Source organism: Galleria mellonella, unplaced genomic scaffold, assembly GCF_026898425.1.
Source record: "Galleria mellonella isolate WM207_F2 unplaced genomic scaffold, CSIRO_AGI_GalMel_v1 utg28, whole genome shotgun sequence".
Lineage (NCBI taxonomy): Eukaryota > Metazoa > Arthropoda > Insecta > Lepidoptera > Pyralidae > Galleria > Galleria mellonella.
Genome location: NW_026442064.1, coordinates 2,688,849 through 2,716,345, shown reverse-complemented (window position 1 = coordinate 2,716,345; position 27,497 = coordinate 2,688,849). Strand labels below are relative to the sequence as shown.

Sequence of the window (27,497 nt, the reverse complement as noted above, 5' to 3'; positions counted from 1 at the left end):
AAATTAACTTATAAACAATGCCAAACATCGCATTAATTAATTATGTTCATGATTAATTATTTTAATGAAATAAATTATGCTATATGTTTATTTTATAATGTTGTTATTATATTATAATAATAACATAAAAAATTAATTTTGAGTCTTTCGAGGGCTTATTATTTTTTTACAGCCTTTAACACGCGAACCTTCCCCTCCCCCCCCCCAACCCCCAGTTGAGAAACGATGGTCTAAGGTATCCAGTAGTTTCACTGTCATGTACCATTCCTCAAATCGGAACAATGCATACAAACAAGATGAAGAAATAGTTGACGTAGAAAGATAACCATACAAATAACTTTCTACAGTCAGTTTGGTATTTTTTTTTATTGACCAGTAAGAAACTGGAAGTCGTCTGCATTGGGCACTTCTGTCCCACTCGTGTATCTGCAGTGAAGCAGCTGTTCTTACATGTCTGTTTTAGTTGAAATAACAGGCTACGCAGTAATGACGTACTCTGTGATGAAGGTTACCGCTTTCAATCACGTGGACCGTCAGATTGTTTGCCAATATTATTATAAAAAAAAGTTTGGTTTTGAAATAATTTGAATGTGTACATTCCATCTAGAATCTATGACCTGGAGAGCTCAGAGAGCAGGGAGGTGGTCCAGTTCCACTACACCACGTGGCCTGATTTCGGGGTGCCCACGTCCCCGCTGGCGTTCTTGGAATTTCTGAACAAGGTGCGCTCGTCAGGAGCCCTGGGCCCAGACGTGGGGCCCGCCATAGTCCACTGCAGCGCCGGCATCGGCCGTTCTGGGACTTTCTGTTTGGTGGACTCTTGCCTAGTAATTGTAAGTATTTTTTTTTCTATACATGTATTATATACTTTATTAACCGACTTCAAAAAGAAGGAGATTCTTAATTCGGTTGTATTTTTTATGTTTATTATCTCAAAAGTCCATTAGTTCTAAACCGATTTTGATTTTTTTTTTATCTGAAACGATATACTTACAGCCTGGTCCCATAGAGATTTAATCAAAATAGGTACAGAAGTTTAATTTTTAAATTAACTGGTTTTGTTCAAAATTGAAGTCGGGTTTTTTGGTAGGACACAATTTTTAAGTATTTTATTATATCAAAAGTAGACAAGCATACAGGTCATCTGATGGTAAACGGATACCGTAGCATGTGGACGCTTGCAACACCAGGGGTCTCATGTCCACAGTGCTGATCATATAGAAACCCTTAACAGTCCCTTTTTGAAGAGCATCTTGTGAGTGAATCATTCTCTTTTCGATTGATCGCATTCATAGACCATACTTCTTCTGTGTTCGCTAAGAATGCTGTGGTCACATCTCCTACTGTAATAATAATAAAAAAAACTATAGTCTCTTGAAAACCTAGATAGGATTCTATAATAGCTCCCCTGTACAAAGGAGTAACTAAGTAATTACATCTCCCTTGTAGGCCAGGCAGAGAGAACTGAGTGCCAAGCGCATCTATCCTCACATTTCTTGCTTTATCCACATTCATAACTCATAATACATCCGTTTTGATTATTCTTGGATTATCCATCAGATAGCTATCTTTAACTATATTTATTTTTTTTAATGGGTGAAAATAGAATGGTAACTCTGCCTGCGCTAACGGTATACGGTGGCGGGGCACCAGTGAGGGATGATAGGTAAGGATGAAAAGACAGGTCAGTTAGCCCATCGTGATGAATACACCTGGAATTTAACACGATGGTTTTCAGGGAGACCACGTGGAGGTTGACTTGGTTGGGTATATTGCTAGCAATGGGGCCCTTAGTCTCCACTATTGACATCCCCTCCCCCCATTCCCCAATGAAAGCAGGATAATTAGCCCATGGTAGCTAGTTCCACAAGAATTAACTGCTATGGTATCCAGGGGGAACCGCGTGGAGATTCACCTGTATATTGCTAGCACTGGGACTATAAGACCCTATTACTAATAATTCATTTCCCTTTTATATTTCAAATGTAATTCTACAATTATTTAAGATCTAGCTTTTACGCGCGACTGTGCACACGTGACTGGAATTTGTTTATTGACCGGGATGTATGTAGTCTATGTACTCCATCCCATATAGTATCTGTGTACCAAATTTCATGGGGATCGGTTAAGCCGTTAAGACGTTATTAGGTAACAAACACACTTTTACATTTATAATATTAGTAGGCATGTATAGCAATTAATTACTATAAATGGTTCTATGTGGTATAGAGCTGTTATTGTGTTACAGGGAAATTTATAAAAATACATACAAATGGAAGTATAAATATAATTATCTAAATATATAAGGTATATAACAATATGCTAGTTTATAGAGAATAATAAAGTAGGTTTGTAATAAAATTGAGGATAATATAAATGATACAAATGCATGCAAAGTAAACCACAGCATTTCATGATTATATATCTAATATGGTAAAATTCTTTATTTTATTTATTTATTTCTTATTGCATTCCATAATATAGTTAGTACATACCATTTCAATTATGGACCCTGTTGGGCACAGCAAGTAGGAGAGAGGAGGACAACACTTTTTTCACTTTCGAAATAGTTTAAGGATCTGTTACAATATTAGACATGAGCAGTACCACGAACATAGCAGAATACACTGTTTCGCCCATGATACCCCCCATGCGTTGCATATTAGCAACCCCTTTCCCCCTCGTGGTATAGTTTCATGTAAATTGCTTCAAGTGGGGTCCCGTGTTCGACTCTTGTTGTGGCCAATTTAGAAAACAACTTTTTCAGTTTTAACGAATTAGGATGTTATGGTTACTGTGGCATAATCGCCGTGGAATGGGTAGCAGCGTCCCTTTTAAAACATCACCAAAGCTTAACTGCAGTTGCCGGTCCACCTGCCAAGAGTGGCAACTACTGGTAAAACTCCCCTTATGGTGGAGGCCTATATTCAGCAGTGGATTCTTAACGGTTGCTGGGATTGGGGATATGTATAATATGTATTTATGAAAAAAGTTTTTAAGTACATCTGTTAGTTGTCTAATACCAATTGTACAACAAGCATGTTGTATGCATGCAACGAGATATGAAAGTGCATGTAACAGGAGATGATATCTCTATAGAAATATCGCCGTGAAGATAGATAAGGACAGTAACTTTTTAAATTGTTTTACACTATGATTGTTTTATGCCTGTTCAGATTGAAAAGGAGGGCCGCGACAGCGTAAATATACAGCAGATACTGTTGGAGATGCGCAAAGACCGAATGGGCCTGATACAGACGCCTGATCAGCTCCGGTTCTCGTACCAGGCCATCATAGAGGGCGCTAAGAGGCTCGATCCTGGCTGGGTACGTATTACAGTCGAGTTCTTTGCTCCATTTCTGTTTAAGAGGGTTATTGAACAGGATGGTTGGTTTAAAAAAATATTGACGTGCATGAGTGTCCAAAAATATCCTGTATGAACAAAACATAAAAACCGTTTGCGCTATTTGTCAACAATTTTTTAATCAATTTTTTTAATACATCAAAACAACTGTTTAGAAATAATAATTGAACAAATTATATATAAACTAACACTAAAAAAAAAATAGTGACTATAAATTCTTGTCTTTTTTATAAAGTGTCCAAATATTTTATTGCAATTAAAATTTTTTATGTTACTCATAGTTCAATAAGAATATTGTTAATGTTTTATTTATCTTTTGATTCTAACAGAAAGAGGATCAGAAAATGGAAGAGAGTATATACTCAGCGGTGGCGGAAGAAAACGAGGAAGAAGCGCCACCACCGCCGCCGCCTCGTGGCGAGAGTCTCTCCCGCGCCCCCGTGCGGCCGCTACCCGCTATACCCACGAGCACATCCCTTGGTAAGTACTAGAAACAGATAGACTTACAAAAAGCAACCTCTTTAAAAAACACACAGATATTTTATTGGAAATATTTGAATTTGGAAACGCTAAATCGCGTGTCTAAAAATGAGTCTTGTTTGTTTGTTTGTAACACTTTATGTATAAAAACTTAAATTATAGGATAAGAAAGGAATGAGTACAAAAGAGATTTCTTCCAGTCAACCTTTGAATGTTTGATAGAAATTGTGAATTGACGGCGACAAAAAATTAATAGATCAATTTATAATAATCAATGTGAACAATAGGTTTTGCTTCGTAACGTGTAGATTTAGAAAACAGAATCTTCAATAGTTACAAAATTAATATGTTACCAATATGGAGGGTCCATTTCCATATTGGTATATGCGCGAAAAGAATTGTGAAGATCAAATTATGAATCAGAATAGACACCGCGGATATTACAGCCGTGTGGTCCTGGCAGAGAATAAGCCACTTTTCTCGTGGGTGTTGTAAGAGATGACTAAGGGAACTTAATGCTCAAGGAATGGGTAGCAGTGTCCCTCTTAAAATATCACGCCTAACTAAGATTGTCAGCCTGCCTGCCAAACGTGGCAATTACTGGCAAAACTCCCCTAGGGGAAGGCCTATGTTCAGCAGTGATCAATTGACGGCTGATATGGTAAATGGTATGCTTCATTAGACAACCATTATATTGATGGTGTTGTAATATGGGTTGGATTGTAACCTGTGTATGTTAGGGGGGAAAGGGATTGTTAGCAATGGAGTTTGACAGCCCCATTGCTAGCAATATGCCTTATTAGGTCGACCTCCACGTGGTTCCCCCTGGAAACCATCGTGAACAATTCTTGTTGATTTCGTCATGATGGCCTACTTCATCCTCACCTATCATCCTTTACTGGTGCCCCGCCGGTGTATACCGATAGCGCGGGTGGGGTTACCATTCCATTATCATCCATTAAAAAAAACCTGTGTATGTTAACGTAAATTCCATACAACACTCGTTTCCCATAAGTGGAGGTGTTATCCCAAGCATAATGAAGCATAGTAATCAAAAATATGGTTTATTTATTTAATACAAAAATTTACAGCTGTTAAAAAATAACTTACGTGCTAATTCTCTTATAAATACAGCCAATAATGGATTTTAATTATATAAACGAAAAATTATAATTCTAAAGCAAGGTTAGCAAGTCAGAGTGAATGTATGTAAGTAATGTAAGTGTATGTATGAAAGAAACTATAACAATGAGTGTTTATAAAGTCAGGTTGATTAATATATAAATTAAATTAAAACTATGTTATGTGAAGTATAGATGTATGAGTGGGTAGGGTAGTTATTAAGTAGTTGATAATTGTTAGTTTCTTTTCATCGTATAATATATACTATAATATATTATATAATATAATAATACACAATAACCTGCCATGTAAGCGACCGTTACTTTTTTGGAGGGAAAACGGATCGACACCGCACACAAATGTTTGTTAATCACATGTCACTTGTTGGTACGTGCAAGAATTTTGTGGCCAATCAATTGGGAACTTATTGGATTTTTTAATGGGTGATAATGGAATGGTAAACCCACCCGCGCTATCGGTATACACCGGTAGGGCACCAGTGAAGGATGATAGGTGAGGATGAAGCAGGTCAGTTAGCTTATTGTGACGAATTCAACAAGAATTGTTCACGATGGTTTCCAGGAGGAACCACCTGGAGATCGACCTAATAGGGCATTTTGCTAGCAATGGGGTTGTCAAACTCCGTTGCTAGCAATCCATTTCCCCCCAATGGCAGAGGGATGGGCAGCAGCATCCCTCGTAAGATATCTCTAATAGCCTAACTATAGTTGTTGGGGGAAAGGGATTATTAGCAATGGAGTTTGACAGCCCCATTGTTAGCAATATGCCTTATTAGGTCAACCTCCACGTGATTCTCCCTGGAAACCATGGTGAACAATTCTTGTTGAATTCGTCATGATGGGCTAACTGACCTATTTCATCCTCACCTATCTTTCACTGGTGGGTGGGGTTACCATTCCATTATCATCCACTAAAAAAAAACTATGGTTGTTAACCCGCCTACCAAGCGTGGCAAATACTGGTAAAACTCCCCTTATGGGAAAGGCTTCTGTTCAGCAGTGGAGAGCTAGCCGATGTAATGATGAAATAATTGGCTTAATTATATATGTAGTAATGTGCAAGAATTTACATTGTATGAGGTTCGCTTGTAAGTAAGTAAGCTGTTAATTCGCCTATATCCTATACTAGTTATATCCCGTAACTTTGATTGTATATCCAGGAAAAAGTGTTGTTTATATTGGTGGTGATATTATATGTTATATATACATTATGGATTCGATTATTAAATTAACTTATAATTATATATAAAACAAGGACATTCACAAAAGAATCAATGAAATTGGCATAGCTAGATGGACAAGCAAGCTGAAGTGGCAATGGGCTGGTCACATAGCTCAAAGAACCGACAACCGATGGGGAAGAAAGACTCTTTAGTTGTGACCCCGTACGGGCAAACGCAGTGTAGGGCGAGTCCCCACTAGATGGAGTAACGACCTCAAATGTATTGTAGGGAGTTAGTGGATGCAGGTGGCTCAGAGCCGTTCTTTATGGCAGTCTATGGGGGAGGCTTATGTCCAACAGTGGACGGATAATGGCCGAGATGATGCTGATATAACAAATAAATAATGGATATTTTTGACGACCTTGATAGTTTAGTGGTTTTTTTTTGATGGGTGAAAATGGTATGGTAACTCCGCCTGCGCTAACGGGATACGCTGGCGGAGCACCAGTAAAGGGTGATAGATGAGAATGAAAACAGACCAGTTAGCCCATCATGATGAATTCATCAGGAATTAACCATGATAGTTTCCAGGGAGAACCGCGAGGAGGTCGACCTGGTTGGGTATATTACTATCAATGGGATTCCCAGTCTCCATTACTAACAATCCCTTTCCCCCCAGTTTAGTGGTTTAAAACACCGCGTTAACTTCCGATGAACGTGGGTTCGATCTTTGCGCAATACAGACCTTTGTATTGGTTTTGGTGATTTCTGTATATTTAAATGTCAGTTAGTACCTTTAATTGGAACTAGATGGCGTTGTGTAATATTTGCAGTATTGCATTTATTTATAATTGTTATTTTGTACGAACGGACCGTAAGAATATCGGGACACGTTGCAGGCAACCTGAACTACGCGCGTCAGGAGTCGTCCAGTTCGGACGAGTGTCCACCGACGCCGCCCGCTCGCGAGTCTTCATCCGCCACCTCGTCGCAGGCGTCCTCCGCTGACGATGAGGATGATGAGCCGACACCAACACACATTGACAGGTAATTAGTTTAATATGCACAAGATATTTTATGATGCTGTAAATAGCAAACATACTGACTGCTCGTCTGATGGAAAGAGAGTACTGTCGTCTGTAGACATGGAGAGCGTCTTGGATATCACTGTGATACCCATGATATGGAATGGGACGTTATGTCTCTGTAATCTGCAATTTCATTGCCATATCTCATCTTCAAACTATAGCCATGTAAGCACAGATGCTTCACGGCAGAGATAAGGGTGGGACAGGTATAAATTGTCTACGTTAACATGGCATGCTGCTCCAACGTTTTACTTCAATGTGTGTGACAATATACAGACATTAGTGTTCTGTTTGTATTTTGTTTATACAACTTAGAATGGCAAACATGCTGTCGGCCCACCTGATGGTAAGTGGTAACCGTCGCCTATAGACATGAGCAGTACCATGGGCATAACGGAGTATACTGTTTCGCCTTCCTAAGGACTCAGGTGTTATTCCTCTATACCCTGTAAATTCACGTCACATCCCACCCTTCAAACCGAAACAGAGCCATACAAACACAACTGCTTCACGGTTGAAACACGAATGGGACAAAACAGAGAGAAAACATCAGTGCTACGGTCAGGGAAGGTCGAAACCTTGTAAATATTTTTATTCACACATATTTAATTCTTTGTATTTTGAAGGAGCGTACTATGTTGAAATTAATAGCATAGTTTCCATGCAGACTTTGAACTTTGTGCAAAGTCTTCTGGTGTTGTTGCAAGTGTTCTATCCATGTATACTTGTAAATGGAAAAACGGTGGATGCATGCATGGTTTTTTGTTAATCTTTCACACAAAAACTACTGAACGTATTTGAATGGAATTTGGTACACCAGTAAGTTATATTCTAGCTTAGCACAAAGTACCTTATGTAATGCATAACTTTACTTTTTTTTATATATAAATTCTTCCTTCATTCATACTTGTTTCAATATTTATTTTCAAATAAATTGTAGATAATTATTTTCCATTTTTTTTTTATAATATCTCATTTAATTTCCCTGTTTACCTACGGGTGACTAGGAGAGAGCGCCGTAAGATGTCGAAACCGCTGTATATACACTTTATTTGTGCATTAAAGTGTAATCCCCTTAGTTCTGTTTCGGTCACGATCGATCTCGAAGTGTTTCTGCTTGACATTATTTTACCAGACCGAGAACGAACCGGCATTACAATATGAAACAAAATTTATTAGTTAAAAATAAAATCTAGATACCTATTTTAACTGTTTCCTATTTTATTTAGACCTAAATTTAAAAAAAATAATTAGGCGAAAAAAAGCAGACACTAAAAATGCGTTTATGAATAATGGAAATTAATCGTGGTATATAAAAATCCATCCATGTTAAAGTGTCTGTTCACGGTAACTGACTTTACCAGAGGGAGACTTTGTACAAAAGTCGATTGCTTGGGTACCTCTGTCCCATTCGTGTTTCTACCGTGAAGCAGTTGTGTTTGCATGGCTGTGTTTCGGTTTGAAGGGTGGAATATGGCGTAAATTTACAGGGTACAGAGGAATAACACCTGAGTCCTCAGGAATGGCAACGCATGGGGGGTATCATGGGCGAAACAGTATACTCTGTTATGTCTATGGTACTGCTCATGTCTATAGGCGACGGTTACTACTTTCCATAAGGTGGGCCGTCAGCTTGTTCGACATTCTAAGTTGTATAAAAAAAAACTGACTGACTTTATGGTAACTTTTTTAGTCGATATTAATGATTTTTTCCTGTGTATGTTACTTCAACTCAAAAAATGGGTCAGTGTTTGTTTTGATAACGGAAAATGGACCCGGAGTGTTTATAATCGAATTTCTCTGAAATGGCTTAACCGTTTTTATGATTATTTTTATATATATATATATATATATATATATATATATATATATATATATATATATATTCACTTGATGATCTATATCTTAAATAACAAAGTTTAAGAGACTCTCGCCATTTTTTGTACCTATGTAATAATGTGAAACGCATGTAACACTTGTGTTTACATCGACAGTGGCGACACCACGGAGGCACGTGACACGCTGCGCAGGCGCCGCACCCGCGAGCTAGCCGACCGCGTGTCCGCGATGAAGCGCCGCGCCCGCGACGCCGAGAAGTGGCACGCAATCAAGAGGTCGCTCTATAAACCACTCACAATCACTTTTGGCTTCTTAATTGCCGGCATTTTCATTTATTCATATGTCAAGCACTAGCCACATTTAACACGTATCTCCCATCAATAATTTGTGTAATTATCACCAACACGAACTATCCGATTCAGTGATTTGCTTTCGTCCGTATTGATACATTTGCGATGTTATTTGTTTATTCTTTTTTTTTTCTTTATTTAGTTTACTATCGAACTAATTTTTTTTTTTTATTTTATTTTTTTTGTTATCGTAAATGTTGTTAATACACGAAAGTCTATTATTGCATTTGTTTAAACAGTAACCACCGTTGCTTCTTACATATTAATTTCCGGCAGCTCTTTATTGATTTAATTTCTAGTTATTTAGCGTTTTTATACTTAACAATTTAATGATATATCATTAATAACTGAAGCGTATGTGATACGGTATCATTAATGTAACTTTACACCATGTGGGTAAATGTTTAAGTATATAAGGGTAGCAGAACTCTGCGCTATACAACGATAAACGTAAATAGGTGTATGAAGCGATGCAAAGTGGATAGTGTACATGAAATTGAATAACAATTCTCAGAGGAGTCAATTTAAAATATGGCCACAATTCTTCGAACCTAGTGTATGTGAATGTGAAAAAGACTCCATTTTCCGCGCTTAGCCTCTCATTTGGGCCGTTGTGCGTATGAGTCGTGGCTAGTGCAGCCAACCTAGCTTCGCCGAGAAGCGCAGAAGCTTCCTGGGTTCTTCACAGGCCTCACGGAGCGACCTCACCGTTCCGTGGATTTCTAAACGTTGATGGGCCACAGCGAACCTGGTGTAACCGAAATGGGTTTTACACACCGAACCGAAATTGGTTCCGAAGTATTCTTCCTTCTTTATTCTTATTTCTTTCCTTCCTTTGGAAGTATATTTTTTAAATGACTCTTTCTGCTAAATAATGTTTTCCACTCCGATAATATGTTAGAAAAGCAATTTATATTTTCTTTTATTCTATTGATTAAACGTGAAATGGTAACATAGCTTGTGCCGTTTGTTTACGCTAGCAGAGTGAAGGGGGACAGGTGACAGTGAGGTGAGATCAGTTGGCTCGTTGTAGGTGTCGCCCTGACAGGATATTTTGTCATCATTAGTGCCGCTTGTTCTCGCTACTCACGATACTAGCCAACAACCTATATTTTATTAAAGAGAATAAAAAGAATTAGCAAAGAATTATATATTGTATGTAACAATCAACACCCATATATGAACATCTAGTTACCATAGCGACCTAAACACAGATATATAACTACACTGATTTAAGATCACTAAACATTCCACATACTGGAAGTGCTTCCATAACATATTTGGAACAGCTTCTTGGCCTTTACACGAAGGTCAAAGTGATCTATGTTTTTATTTTCTTCCTTGATAAATGTTACTCGATTTCATTAACATTATCACTGGGTTTTTAGTTGATATACCTATTACGGTTAATCGTGTGTATTCAGCAGATTATGCACTTTAATGAGAGAATAATATTGTATTTTTGATTAAAGTAACTTTATAATTAAGATATGATTGCATGAGCGTGAACATTGTATGTTGTATGCTCATACACCATGAAGTGTCTTTTGTTACACCAATTAGTATGTTAGAAATAAAACTATTTCGTTTCTCCATGTGACACATTGACAGGGAACTTTGTCCATCGAATGTCTAACGACTTCTCTTTTTGAATTATTTAAAAAATCATAAAATGCTAAAGGAATTAAAAATATGTAAAAACAAAAAAAAATATTGTATTTTGTTATTCTATTTTTTTTTTATGACTGATTATTAAAAGATCTTAAATCGAATTTAGAAGAAGTTTATTTTATATATTCACAACTGAATAGACAGCAAAATTTGTTTATTCCTCCTCAATCGATTAGGGATGTACTTGGTTACACAGAGTCGTTTAATTTCAATGACCACTAGTATGAACTACAAAACCCAGCTTCTTTAGTAGTTTATTACAAATATTGATATAACTAAATATGAATGAGTGAATAAAGAAGAATTGGTACTTCTACAGGAATTTATTTCCACTATACATTTTAAATAACTCGGATGCATTCAGTTGTACATTTATTTCCATGCTAGTGTTGCCACCAGCGAAATAGTTTTTTTTTTTTTTCGTAGAACTGAATTCATCGGTTTCATTTTAATCTTTGTATTCTATCTTATTTCAAATAGATACTAAATGACTGAATAATATTAACAATAACTATATGCAAAGGACTTCTATATTTTATTATGAATACTTTTGTTATAAGTGATCATAAAGATCGACCATTGAATGGTTGCATTTTCTATTAAAGATATATATATTGAACAATTCTCGCAATTTATTTACAAGACCTTTAGTTGTGGTTCTTAAAATTGTCCAATTATAATTGACTACATTTTACCTTTTGATTATAATGAAAAAAAAAGTAACCTATATCTACGAGTAGTTGCGTAAAAAATATCTTATTATTTCCTAAATTCAATGATATCGAATAATACAAAAACCGTTAAAGCGCCAAGAGGCAATAAACAAACTAACTTTCATGTCTACAATATTAGTAAAGATATACGAATTAGAATCGCGAACAAGCAGAAGTCCCTTATGGATAACTATTGCTTATACTTAAACAACATTACAGATTAATCCTTTTATTGATAAAAACGTCACACGTGTCGTGAACCTATTTTAGTTATTGTTTTGTCTTTGGAACTATATTCTCAATTTGAAAGAGAGTGGAAAACAATTAAATAGTTAAAATAGGTTTATGGCCGTTTTTAGTTTTTACGAATAAAGAGGTAACTCTGTATTGTCTATGGTAGCCTAGACCTTTAATACGGGGCCCATTAATTCGACGTCCAATAATTATTCATTATTTACATTATAACTTCAAATTGAAACAGCAGCGTGGGCGGAACAACTGTGGATCGTAGGCACCCAAGCAGGCCACTTCGTAAGTCTCCCTCTGGTTTCCGCTTCGGGTAAATTCCTATCTGATAACATCTAGACATAGCAATGATATTAAATATTCTAAACTAGCCGCAGCCTGCGACTGTCTGTGTGAAATGATGTAAGAACTTTCCTACAAATCAACTTAGTATATTTTTGTATTAAATTTCATTCAAATCCATTCCGCCGCTTAAGTGTGATTGAGTGACAAACTCAATTCTCGTTGATAGTTATTTAAAGTTAAAATTTATTAAAACTATAAATAATTATAGCATTTTGATTAACCTCTTATTCATAAAAGCATCAGACGCCTTATAAACCTATTTTAGATAACTAAACTGTTTTGTCTCTTATAAGTTCCAAATTTGAAACGAAGTGAAAAAGCAGTTTTACTTTTTATAAATAAGGGCTTCGTATTTATAAAAACACCAAACGTGTCACAAATCTATATTCGTTATTCAACTGTTTGGTCCATTTCTTTTGAGTTAAATTCTAAATTTGAAAGCAAGTGACAAAACAGTGTAATAGATAAAATAGATTAGTACAAAGTTTTATTTTTTATGAATATGGGCCTACTTATCATAAAAACATCAAACGTTTCACGAATCTATTATTATTTTAGTTGTACAACTATTTTGTCTACTTTCCTTTGACTTAAATTCCAAATTTGAAATAAAGTGACAAGACAGTGTAATAGATAAAATAGATTTGTACAAGGTTTTAGTTTTTATGAATAAAGGGGTGTTAGTCTTTTATTATTATTGGACATTTTTAGAATAAATACGGCATGTCATGTAAACAAATTTGCGAATAAAAACAATGGATCTATTTGATTTTGCTTAAGAACCGTCACTTGCGAATAAAGTTCACAACGGATATAGTGTTTAACATATTCCCCAATCCATTAAAAACTAGCTTTTTTTTTTTTTAAATATCGTTCGATTGTCTATAGCCCTTATAATATCTTATCCTTATTACCAATTATTTATGGTCGACGTAATCTGTTTTTCTCTCCCATTCATCTCTATTTGTAGTCATTTCAGCATTCACTGCCATTCTCATATCGTCCTTACCAGGTCCATTCATATATTAACTTAATATATTAATGGTATACAAATCTATGGATTTGTCTTACTATTATACTTATATATATTTAGTGTTATCAACCTTTGAGGGGAATGTTTTTTTTTTTTCATAATAAACATTTCCACCTAAGAATCATGGGTTGAAAAACAACTAAAAAATTAAGAAAAAAACAAACTAATATAACAAGTTCAGCTGTGAAGTAACTCCCTTGTTTATAAAAAAATCCAACCTCTTATAAACCTTTTTTATCTATTGAACTGTTTTGTCTCGTTCTTTTGTATTATATTATAAATTTGTTAATAGGTTTCAGTTTTTATGAATTAGTGAGTTAGTATAGGTGACTTGAAAATTTGACGTTTTTTAATCATCGATTCATTAAATTTCTGTCTCAGTGAGGCCAATTCAGAGGTGCCATTCCTAAATCTAAAATTTCAATTTGGTATCACAGTGAAATGTTTATTGTAAGAACTAATATGAGATAATATTCTAATAGTTTTAAGTCAAAATTAATATTTTATAACTTTAATTTATAATGACCCATAAAATAGTTATTTTGCAAAATGATCAAATTAAATATTAAGTTATGAGATAGGTTAAGGGAAATAGCTCCTCTGAATCGACCCCATAAACATATTTGCAAACTACTGTTTTATAGACCAAAATAAACTAAAATTATAATGATTTTGACTTATAACCATTAGCATGGGCAGATTTTTAATTTCACATTAAGCTATCTCGATCCTGTAGGTCTATCTATAGATTTGTATTATTTTCATTAAAAAAAAAATCGTCTTATTCCAATCAAGACAATCTTTTGTTTAGATAAACAGTTAAGGCCCTTTAAGTGAGACGCCTAAACATGTATATTTAGCCCTCGTTTATGGCAAGTTTAATTTCTTCTTTTTGTTTTTGCTCATATCGGTTTTTTTTTTGTTACATTTCGGTACAGTGGTTACGTTTTAAAGCTATGCCTATACGATATATACTAAATGTTTTATATGAATTTTAAACTGACTGCCTAATCACTGATCAGTTAGTACCCTCTAATCTACTGTCTACTGCTCAGTTAAAAATAATATAATTCATTTAATACGTGATAATTCCACATACATTATTTGTTTATTTGTGTTATCTTAATAGAGTGTATAGTATTGATAATCGACGACAAATAACACGAATATTGGGTTGGGCCATTTATTAGTAAACATAATTAGAAACATTGAGCAATATTCGAGAGTACAACATTACGAAATTAATTTTTATATGAGAAAATTTTTGATGTAATATTGTAGATTTATTATATTTTTAAAATTCACGACGCTGTGTAATTCTGACAGCATAAATTAATAAGCGTATAGGAAAATATTCTTTCTGATGATTTTCATATTCTTCAAACGTCAAAGTTCAAAGATAGAGTCTTCTTTTGTTCAATTGTAATCGCCAGGCTTCGATTTAGCTATTTTGCCGCTTCGGGCAAACAATACTTGCCGCCCTTGACAATGTCGCTTTATAAAAATATTATACATAATTAACAAGTTAAAATCTTATTACAAGGATAACTAGTGATGCGAAAACGCGCGGGATAGGCAGAGTGACAACAGTCGCCCTCGAATTTTGCCGCTCTAGGCAATTGTCCGATTTGCAATTATTGTCATTGTAAATAAATTATTAAATTGCAAGGGAGGAATACGGATTTCTGTAGCGTTAAAGATTTAATTTCATTTTGACAGAGTTTGCCAGTTTATTGCGGTAATTTTTTTTATTAAATAATAAACATCGTTGGTGACGGCTCTTAATTATTTTTACAACGATAGTTTTTTTTTTCATTTAACACAAAAATATTGTGTAAAAGTCACAAGGCATAAATGTACATAGATAGATTTTTTAATATGATTTGCCCATTTTTGACCTTTTTTTTATTTAATGTCTACAATAGACGACCACCGATATTTAAATATGTTTGTCTGTCTTTTAGTTACTACGTAAAAATATGTGTTATTCAGTCCTTCAAATAAAAAAAATAATATGAATCAAATGAGATTGTCAAAAAGGTTTATAGCTCTTTTTTCGTGTTGTTTATATAAATATATATTTTTAAACAATACTGCTCTCGTTTAAAAGAAGTACAAACATTTGGCTGTCAACTGTCAAATCACCTATCAACTGTCAAGACAGCTGTCACTGTCAAGACTGCCATCAACTGTCACCTTATATGGATTTTTATTAGCGATATTCATTCTTCTACGTACATTTGGAATATCTTTATTATTAAAATAAAAGATCTCGAATTGTATATAAAGGTCAATACATTATTAGTAATAAGAAATTGCAATATAGAAATACCTACACGTTGGTTAGTTAAATCCACTATGGTAGATGGCGCCTGCGTCGATTTTCAATTTTTTTGAGATCGGTGCAATATGTTTTCCGCTTCTACATATTTCTATAACATCTTTTCACTCCAAAAAGTATGTTGAATATTACCCCTTGTTCACGCATATACTATATCAGCCATTAAGTGTCCACCGATGAACATAGGTCTTTCCCTATTGGGGGAGGATTTGCCATGTTTGGCAGGCGGTTGGCAACCGCAGTTAGATTCTGGTGATGTTTCAAAAAGGATGGTACTGCCTATACCTCGTTAAATTCCCTTAATAATTTCTTACGACACCCATGGGAAAAGAAGGGATGGCCCATTCTATGCCGTTACCACGTGACATCCGCGCATATGCTATTTATCAAATGTATGCACTTTTAAACTGAGAGCAGTTCACACATCCATTACAACAGCACTATTTCCAGACAAGCGGCTCGCCATTTGAATTTGGCCTTTATATCTTGTGTAGTATAATACAATTTGCAATGACAAGATATAACAAACAAAGAGAGCGGTTGCCTCATTCATGACAAATTTCTCGTAGCAATCCGAAATGTTAATTAAAGCTCCTATCCTCTTATACATCGAAATTGCTCATCGATAAGACCTCTTGAACTATACTTGAACAATTCATATAATATTGGTGCAATAAAATATTAAATAAATAAACCTTCTATAATTAGGCTTTGGGTGAATAACAGCACTGTAATTATTGATTTGATTACAGGATAATTACTATGTCGGTTATTTATTTCAACTTACAAATTTAGTATAAAAATTTTGTTTTCTTTGTTCCATCCCATCCAATTCTATATTTATATAATTTTATAGAAAAAAAATTCTGTATAAGACAAAAAAATTTTTTTTTCTTTTAATGTAACATTAAAGTGTTAAGCCACATTTTTTAAATAGATACCTTAATACAAAATAAAAAAAAATAAAACATTTAATATCTAAATTAAATTTATTAGATTCACAGAAAATTGAATAAGAAGGTAAATTCAAATGGCATGCGCTTACTGTATCGGAACGTTGCTGTTGTTACGTGTGATAATAGTTCCAATAATTTATTATCAAAATAATTAAAAAACGATACCGCTGACGTAGTACGTCAGTGATCGCCACTTATATAAAAATTAAATCATAACCGTCATACATAAATTAATAAAACATGAGCTTAAACTCATTGTAGATGAATTTCTAGTATGTAAATCGTAATAAGTGCGTAATTACGACTTAATGCATGCATAGGATTGAGAGAAAAAAGAAAATACAAAAAAAAAAATTGGCCGTCATTCAAAGGTCATAAATAATTTTAAACGATTAAAAAATAAAACTGTAATACTCTCACTTTATAGTCACGTGTTCGTATTAAATATTTTATACAAAAAATCATTAGATAAAAATCAATTAATTTTATTATCAATTTTGATATATATTCGTGGTTATGAATGTACTGAAGTCAATTATTCTTGTCTTTTTACAAACCACAATTTTATTTTTTTATTTTCTATGATTTTTTGTGCATAGCAAACGAAATAATCGTTCATATTTTGACTTTTTTTTTTAATATTAGTTAATTATGAAAATAAAATAATTAAATAAAAGTAATCAATATCATTTAAAAATGGGCCAATATTATTTAAAACCTGTGTCTGACCATAGTCGAAAAATATTAACCTAAATAGATGCCTCAACTACATATATGTTGCTTTATTTTGGGTATAATCGTGCCTAGTTAATTATGGCTAAATTTCGTTTCGTGACCCTTATAATTATGAGATGTGTGTTGAAAAAAGTTCATAGAATTGACAAGCCTCCGTTAGAAATAATGTTTTCGAAATATTTTTTTTTTTTATCAAAAACTAAATATCATATCAAATAATTTTGCAGTGAGTTAATTCTTTTTTTTATATAATGGAACTATGGTACATGTGGCATCTATATATGTCTGCGCATAGACAAGAAATTGTCAGAAATAACCGATTCCCGCCATTTTTTCTGTCAAATAATTATTTTCTTCGATAACTCATTATGTATGCGTTAGGCCGTATTGAATATATAGTTCGTATAGATAATTTAGTGTATATTGTTTGAAGTTAGGTTAACTATGTCTTAACATCAGAGTTGTGATCGAAATTATGAAATGCATTAAAATGTGCAAGGGTAACGCATTTGTATAGGCTTTAACTCGTGTCAAGAATACCAACTAGGTAGAGTTTAAATTAAAAAGTTATGTATAAAATTTAAACAGACTCGATTATAAAGATTAATATAGAGCAAATCGATGTCATCAGGGTCGATTCTGAGGCGCATTTCTTTAAATTTTCATTTCTTAACTTATTAATTAGGGAAGGGGAAAAGTATTATAAGTAATGGGGTTTGACAGCCCTATTGCTAACAATATACCTTATCAGGTCGACCTCCACGTGGTTCCTACTGGAAACCATCGCGGCTAATTCTTGTTGAATTTGTCACGATGGGCTTAACTGACCTGCTTCATCTTCACCTATCATCACTCACTGGTGTCCCGCCGGTGTATACCGATAGCGCATGCGGGGTTACCATTCCATTATCATCCATTAAAAAAAAACTATTAATTAGATCGTTTAACAAAATTATTGTTTTGTGGACTATCATAAATTAAATTTATAATATTTTTTACTTAAATCTATTAGAAAATTAGTCCATATTGACCCTCAAAATAAAGGTTTCGTTGTAATTTTAAATTGAAATATTAATATTAGAGATAGGTTTAAAGAAATAGCACCTGAGAGTCAACCCTATTTATCATGTTTCTTAATGGAAATTGTCTATCAGGAAAACAAATTTTTTTTTGGTCGACAACGACAAAAATTTTATGTTAGTTGACAAATGTATGCGTCATGTTAGTACAGCAAGCATAAAATATATAGACGCTTATTGTCCAAAATATTTTTAGAAAAATTTATTAGTTTAGCTGATAATTCCTTGATTATGATATTGACAATTTCACTCTATATACCTAAAGTGCATAAAGATCTAAAAGTTTAGTCAGACTGCAAACTTAAATTTGAAGTTGCAGCAAAGTATCAAAAATTATCTCGGCCGTTTTTGGCGTTGCCACCTGTAATCTAGTTGGTATTACTGATCGATGCTCGAATAGGATATACCTTCATTTGTTTTTCACCCATGGAACAACGACTTCATGGACACGCTGTCTTTAATATTTAAAGCGTACATTCTAATCGTAAATTGCATAACTTCGTTTGAAGCAAAAGGTGCTAACCGCGTTGACCACAACACGTTTGTAGTCGTAACAGACATTAGGTTAGATAATTATTCGGGTTGCGATAAAAAAAAAATTGAACGGCAGTTTATTAATTTCAGGTTTAAATCGGAGGGAAACCCTCCTACCGAACCACGTGAAGACTGAGAAGATTAGGTAAAACTTAGAACAATTATTGTATTATGAACAATTGGACATATCTTGGTTAGTGGTGATTAGCTTTGAGGAGGGTGCGGTTGGCCTGATAAAGCGTTATTCACACAGCTCCGGGTACGGGTATGTCAGTCATCAGTCAGCAGGGGCGGGGAGAGATTGTTAGTGTACTTCTTTCTTCGTGGGCGTTCGTTGTTTCAAATCATACTTTAATGTATATTATATATTATATATATTTGCAACTCCTGATTTTATATGAAATGTTTTGTTATAACTATCCATATGATCTATATATGGTATAAATATGGTTACATATTTAAAATGAATGTAAGACTGATATTAACAATAATGCGCAATTCTTTTGTATTAAACAAGGGTACAATAAAACGCGGGTAACGTTACACATGTGTAACGAATGGCTTATCCCTGATCCGGCCATATACATGGCCCTGGTGGCCTGACGTATGGATCCTGGAACCTGTAACGCTGTGTGAATAGAGCTTTGTGTAGTAGACGCGTGCGCGACCAATCCCTGCAGCCCGCGTGTTAGTCCCTGTCCGACAGTCCGGCTTCCGTCCTATCGCTGACGCTGTGTCAAATTTTTCGATGATCTTTACAAATGGTTTTTTATAATTCTGAACATCACGCGAACTGTCCCTTACGGTAGCCAAAGATATATGTCATCCTATTTGATAAGTCGCCGAGGCTTCGGACGTAACTGTTGAATGGTAATGTTTAGACTGTGACCCATTCATTGTGTATGATGCTTTGTTGTTTTTATGTCGTTCGTGCACTAGTATTATATAGTTGTTTTACTTGTCTTGACCACGGTTAGTGATTTATTCATACAGGTTGAAATCGAAATCTTCCTGTCCTTTTTAAGGTGTCTTCCACTAATATTACTGAACATTTTTTCTTTCCAATTGAACATGTAAATGGAAAAACAACAAAATATATTTCCATTACCATATTAATTTGACAACACGACGTGTTGAATTAGTATGAAAGGCTCAATGTTATTGTTTTTTTCTATCCATTTTCTTTTTTTGGTTAAAAAATATTCAGTTTATTGGTAGAACCCTTATTTAAAAGGATACTAATGACTTATACCATTATTTATAAAAAAAAAACTATTAAATCTCACATAAATCTATTTTAGCTATTCAACAATTTTGTCTCTTTCTTTTGCGCTAAATTCTCAACTTGAATGAAAGTGACAAAATAGTGTTTTAGTTAAAAAAGATTTGTTGAAAATTTTAATTTTTATTAATAATGGAGGTTAGATTTCACTCTGTATTAATTATAATAAAAATATGTAACGTTTATTTAAAAAGAAATAGTATCTAATAGGGTATTTGTCTATGGAATAGTTTAAATCTGTGTGTTGTGATTTCTGTACTATATGGAAGCTGCATTTTTATTAGTCTATAGTTTCTTTACATTAATATAAAGTCCTTGAATGCAATATATACTAGTTATACTATATCTATAGGTACAATAGCGGATCCGTTGAATGATCAACGGTTCAGTTATCGAGTGTATCAATTTTGGGAATTAAATTCTTCGAAGTTGTTATCTGGCGTTATAACAGATCTCATTATGTCTCGCGTTTCATATTTCTTACTGTCTGCATATTGTATGAGTGAGACCAAATTAAACCTTATGTCAATTGCATTGATTACGTTTTAATTCATCCCTGAACGTAGTTTGTTAGGTTGTGCTTTGGTTACTCTGTGCTCCACGTGACAGTTGTTTTTTTTTTTTTTTGTTTACTCAGAATTTATTACTATTTAAAATGGTTGTCTGGTGTTTATTTTAGTTTCTAAATAATAGAAAATTTATACAATTATATTTGTTTAAAGACTTTTCTTTGTTACTTTGTTATGAATTAATATAATATCTTAATAAGTTAGATATTGCCTGAACATGCCAGTTTCCCATCGATTAATAAGTGACCTCACTCGCTAAATATTACCATCTCAACAGTTAAATATCTTTTTATATTCAATTATATATATATATATATATATATATATATATATATATATATATATATATATATATATATATATATATATATATATATATATATATATATATATATATATATATCGTATCTATATATTATATACCTTATACAGTACATATAAGGTGTATATTTGTATACATTGCACGTTAATATTGCCAGCTATCCTCGACACCCTATAACCAGAAATGAATACTAACATTTACACGTCATAATACATTTACAACGAAACCATTAAAAATATATTAATCTTAATATCTAATTATACCTACTTAATCCTAAATATTTATTACTGACGCGTAGCTACGCATCTATGCAACATTTGTATGTGCTGTGTTGTATTAAATTTTATATATGAATTTTTATACAACCAATGAATAACTACTAATTTACCTTGACACTTAGATATAATGATTTTGCACGAAATTATGTCGTAGTTGAAGGATACCCTTAACCACGGATAGACGGGTCGAAAATGCGCCGAGCGGGACCGGACCGACCCCTTAACATTGCTTAATTATGGTACTCCACGGACGAGAGAAAATAAGAATCCGCCGCGCCTCTTATGGGCTACAAAATTTAATTGATATGTGCACCGAATGTGAATAGGTGACTTTGCAATTTTTGGCCATTTTGCATCCTAAAAATTGTATAGCGTATAGGGTATAGGGGGAGCAAAGAGCAAATCTCACACATAATACGCGTCCTCGTAGATAAGCCACGTTGTTAGAAAACATACAAATCTATTTTTAACTATTACATTGTTGGTCACTTTCTTTCAAATTGGTAATTTAAATAAAAAGAAAGAGACAAAACATAATAATAGTTAAAATAGGTTTATGTGACGTTTGACATTTTTATTAATAAGGAGATTCTAATATAGAGATCTCCAAACAGCCAGTTTACGGATGATAATTCAAAATTCAAAAGTGTTCGATTCTAAGCCGCCATGTCTCTAAACCTACCACTTAATTTCGAAAACAAATTAAAATAATAGGTAACTATTTTATGGAGCATCATAAATGGCCGTAGCTACGGGAGAGGCATCGAGGGGCAATGTCCTACCTTAAAATGAAAGGCGTCAAGAAAATTAGATAGATTCGCTTTTTCGAAATCACTTAATTATTAAGAGCTTCTGCCCTATCAAATACTTCTTTTGCCCTACCCTAAACGTGGGTTTAGCTACAGCCCTGCGCGGAATTCTTTTTTCTCGGCCGTGGCATATCTGAGTGCAAACTTTTATTAATCTCTAATCGAATGATTTCTATCTACACTGAGATTATAAACAGGACGCGTATATATTATTTAATATAAATAATTATTAAAAAAAAATGATTTATTTTATTATTCAAAATTTAAGAAAATATTCTTGAGCGTTTAGTCAAAAGAATTACATTAAGTTAAATCTAATGATAATATAATTGCCGGCCAGCCAGCTGCTATAAAGCACAGTGTTGGATCCCCATGGTTAAACCTTCGAAACAATTTGATTTGTAGTCCACATTTTTTTTTTCTTAGAGAACATATCTATAGAGATATGTTTTACTTATCAACTTTGTTCTACCATATAGAATAGATGTGCACTGTTAAAAAGTGCTCTATGATTTGTGTAATACGGTTCAAATTTGACAATTAGCTTACTGATTTGTGGCAACGTCGCAGTCACCTGTCATTTTTATAGAAACAATTGAACAATTTTGTTTTTTTTTCTCATTGATTATTTAAAAAGGAATCTGCTAGTGAATTGAACCGCAAATAGTACAATACATTTAATGGAATATATAAATGGAATTGTTGCATATAAATCCATCACCAGAGGGAGACTTTGTACAAAAGTCGTTTTGCTTGAGCACCTCTGTCCCATTCGTGTTTCAACCGTAAAGCAGTTTTGTTTGCATGGCTGTGTTTCGGTTTGAAGGGTGCGAGATGGCAGTGAATTTACAGGGTACAGAGGAATAACACCTGAGTCCTCAGGAATGGCAACGCATGGGGGGTGTCATGGGCGAAACAATATACTCTGTTATGTCCATGGTACTGCTCATGTCTATAGGCGACTGTTACCACTTTCCATCAGGTGGGCCGTTAGCTTGTTTGCCATTCTAAGTTGCATAAAAAAGAAAAAACCTTGCATCTACTATTTGGTAACTATTAGTACTATTTCGCTTTAATTTTTTTTTAATATACATATATTTGCAGTCACAATCCAAATTTCAGTGACAGTTTAATATTTTTTTTTTATACCACTGAGGTGGCAAACAAGCATACGGCCCACCTGATGGTAAGCGGTTACCGTAGCCTATGAACGCCTGCAATACCAGAGGTATTACGCGCGCGTTGCCGACCCTGAAGAAACCTCTTTACCCCCTTTTGAAGAACCCCATGCTGTAGTCTCTCGGGAAAACCTCGGCAGGGAGGTATATACAATATTACTGTATGACTGACGTTTTAATTCATTAACAGAGCACTTTTTAAATAATCAATCGGAAACATTAAAAAATGTTGCATTCTTTTTTTTAAATAAACAGATAAAAGCGACGTTGCCGTGCTTCGGCAAGCTGCAATATAAATGCTCTTAACCACCCGGGTCGCTTGCAGGCGCAATATGACGCAATTAATATTCCATATTTACCTATTAGATATTATTGACATGTACATAAATGTGAACTAAATATGTATGCCGTAAGTTCTAGAATATATGTTAGTGTTTAAATTAGTTAATTGAATTATTAATATTTTTCTATGAATACCTTTATTGGGGAAGCTTTTTTTTTATGTAATAAATATTATAATAGCTGAGTATACGAAGAGTTACAATAAGTTTTTGGTGGCATGTGTATATTTTTAGAGTTATTGTAAAAGGCAAGAGTTACAGAAGTATGAGTATTTGAAATATTTTTTTTTTTTTTGGTATTTTTAATAATTTTTCTTCGTATCAAAACGGAAACTTATTGTATTTTTTTTTAACAAATCCGAAATGGAGTTTTTTTGTTTTTTTTTGCTGTTTCATGCTAAAAGGTTTCAGGGGAAAAGGCATGGTACTTAGTCCTCGAGAGTTGTAAGGCATAGTGACATACTCGCCTGTAATTCTATGGATACCCATAGACGATTCGTGTCTATAAACGATGGTTTCTACTTTCCAAGAGGACTACAGCTTCAATGCTAGAGCCGTACAAAACAAAAAATATTTACTCATATTTTGGTAACTTTTGCATTAAAAATTGACATTTATCAATCAATACATAATACATCATAACACCATGTTGAAATTAATTTCGCTGTAGTTGTTAACTTATATAATACATAGATGAAACATGAAAATAGAATACGCTCTTAGCTTTTTGAATATTTTACTGTGGAAATAATTTTAATATTTAGACAATATATATCTAATAGTATTTGGTTTAGATACTGCAAATTAAAATGTTGCTCATAGGCATATTTTTTTTTATCTGTATGTTATATATAAGGTAGCACAGGCCAGTTATGGTTGTGGCGATAGATTTTCTTTGCCCTTTTTTGGTATTGGCACGATATCTTTTCTGATTATAATTTATAATTAGAACTATGTTGACCAGCATTTTTAAATAGAACCCGCTGACCTTTAAATCTTCGGTAGTTTTTTTTTTTTTTTTTTTACTGGGTATCGGCGTATTTTAAACCATACAAATTCTTGCAGTTTGATGTGCAGAGTTTTAATTAAACTTGGAACTGTTTGCCCACTAAAATCTATTGATTGTTTATAGTCCAACTTAAACTGTAGTATATAACTATTTAACGAGACCAATTCATAATATCTGGTTATCGAATAAAAATGTCAAAACATATTTTGATAAAATTCTCACCACGATTAAACTAAACCTATTAATGATTTATGACTTAGTAAAATTTGGACATTTCTTATATGTATTAAAATTTTAGCTCGCACAAGCATTCGGGCACTTGAGGCAATGCATTGACGTTTGTTACCATCGCAATTGCTGCACGATATACGAATTAGGTGTATACAATTAATCGTGGAATCGTGAACATTTATCGCCCCTCATCAGACAAGTGATAAATTGATCAATAAACCCGTTATAGCTAGCGAGTCTATAAGATAGAATGAGACAGCGACCTCTGGCGTCTTGTTCTTTCTCATGCGAGCGCTGACCGTAACGATTCTGTGCATAAATTAATTTGCCTTATGTCTTTAAGTCTATGGTTATAAATATGACCGTTCGAAAAAAGAACATTCCGTGCTTGGTACATACGCTCATTTTTTTTTAAGATAGTTTTACGGTTTTGGATGAGCATTTAGCAGTGTTGCCTGATTACTAAATTGACGACATTCAACTAGAATAAATGTCAGATGACTGTAATTCAGTAGTTGATTAAAATTTTAATTAATTATAATTAAATTTTTATTTCCGATTATAAAGTTGATTGTTAGATTTTTGTGACTCCAATTGTACTATCGATCCGCCAATAATCAACGATTATTAGGCAATACCATTGTTCAGACATCTATTTATGTAGGGAAGACAGTCAAGGAATACGGCTTTTTTATTTTTTATATACGATATTTTTTTAAGAGTGAGTATATCCATTGGGCATAGATAATTTTCATGTCAACTGTGCTAATATAAGGTAACCTATTTCAATGTTAATGACATTTTGTCGTTATTAAAACGAAACTTTATTTTAATGTTATTAAGTTGATTATTGGATGGAAAAAATAATTTGCACATCACATAACAGATTATTGGATGCAGAATTAAAAATTTTATTATCTGTATACAAAATATTTTCCTTGATTATAAGGCTTTTTTTACATCTTGCCAGATTTATATTTAGTATAGTTTTAACCATCGACAATAAATATTTGTTTCTATTGTACATTCCCCAGTAAAGGTAATACACATGCGTCCAGGTAGTAAGGTCCATGTGACAGGGGATTATTAGACTATGATGTAATATAGGATCATATCTTTTATCATATATACATACAATATATATGAACGTTTTCTTTAGTCAATAATAAAAGGAGTCACACAAATATATGACGGGCACGAGGTATGATCCTATAAGTATGATGCTATAGCTATCCCAATAGGTACACAAGATATATAAATACATATAATAATAAATGTATTCGTCGTATAGACAGTATTATACGTAACAAATGTTTTGTGTATTACATATTTAGAAATGGTATACTTTTGTTTCAATAGTCCGAACGTCGGAATTGTTTCCGTGTCTGTTATCAATTATATCCCAACTGCAATACTGTTTGTAATAATTAACTGAAATTATTTGAATTAAGAATGTGACAACGGAATATTGATGACATTGTGAGATTAGTTTTGGTTTAGAAGAAAATTTTTGGAATCATGTAATTTGCCAGTTTTATTAAAATGAATCGATAATATTATTTGTTTTATTATTTTAACCAACCGAACCGTAAGCAAAAGAAAGACTACAAGTTATTCGAAATCATTCGTGTATTCAGAATTATTTTCTGAAGGGGGGGGTAACCCCTTAAAAAAGGGGAAAAGAGATTGTTAGTAATGCGGTCTAAAAGCCCCACATTCTATTAGGTCGACATCCACGCGATTTTCCCCAGAAATCGTCATAGTTAATTTTTGTGGAATTCGTCCCTATGGGCTAACTAACCTGCCTTCATCCTCACATGTAATCTCTCACTGATACCCAGCCAGAGTATACCTATAGCGCAGGAGGGGTTACCATTCCATTTTCACCCATTAAAAATCCCTTTAAAAGGGGAGATAAAGATTATTAGAAATACGATATAACAGTCCTATTACTAGTGATATACCCTTACAAGTCGACCTCCATGCGGTTACCCTGGAAACCATTGTTGATTTCTGATCAGAAAACGACCTCTATTTTCTCTTTATGCCAACCATTAAAAAGCACATAATGTACTCTCATGCAAATCTTTGTGAAGCTCCACTGGCATCCTGGGGTGGGCACTAGCCCATTCTGGGGTGGGCATAGTCCATTTGCCCCCTAAAATACGTCTATACATGGAAGCCATTTCCTTTGGTACCTCTATCCCACCCGTGCGTTCACCATGTTGCTAGTGTACTTGCAGGGCTGTTTCGGTTTAAAAATTGGAATATAGCAGTGCAGTGAGGGAATCCATAGCACCATAACACATAACACCATATTCTTGACAACGCATGATGGGTACAGTGGTCGTCACGGTGCCATTATTTTCTATAGACGACAATTACCACTTTACATCAAG

The 27,497-nt window shown here is 33.8% G+C and overlaps 1 protein-coding gene across 3 annotated transcripts in view; it reads left to right on the top strand.

The window, feature by feature from the left end:
* LOC113516898 (tyrosine-protein phosphatase non-receptor type 61F-like) overlaps positions 1 to 27,497 on the top strand; it is a 51,187-nt gene that overhangs the window by 16,510 nt on the left and 7,180 nt on the right. The window contains exons 4-9 of one of the 3 annotated variants that reach the window (XM_052895445.1): positions 608 to 833; positions 3,177 to 3,326; positions 3,694 to 3,844; positions 7,049 to 7,196; positions 9,232 to 9,351; positions 19,170 to 26,654. In XM_052895445.1, the coding sequence (XP_052751405.1) occupies positions 608 to 833; positions 3,177 to 3,326; positions 3,694 to 3,844; positions 7,049 to 7,196; positions 9,232 to 9,351; positions 19,170 to 19,215 (841 nt within the window). In that variant the 3' untranslated portion in view covers positions 19,216 to 26,654. Of the gene's footprint in view, positions 1 to 607; positions 834 to 3,176; positions 3,327 to 3,693; positions 3,845 to 7,048; positions 7,197 to 9,231; positions 26,655 to 27,497 lie in introns of those variants that run through there. The other 2 variants (XM_052895446.1, XM_052895444.1) reach the window with 2 other exon arrangements.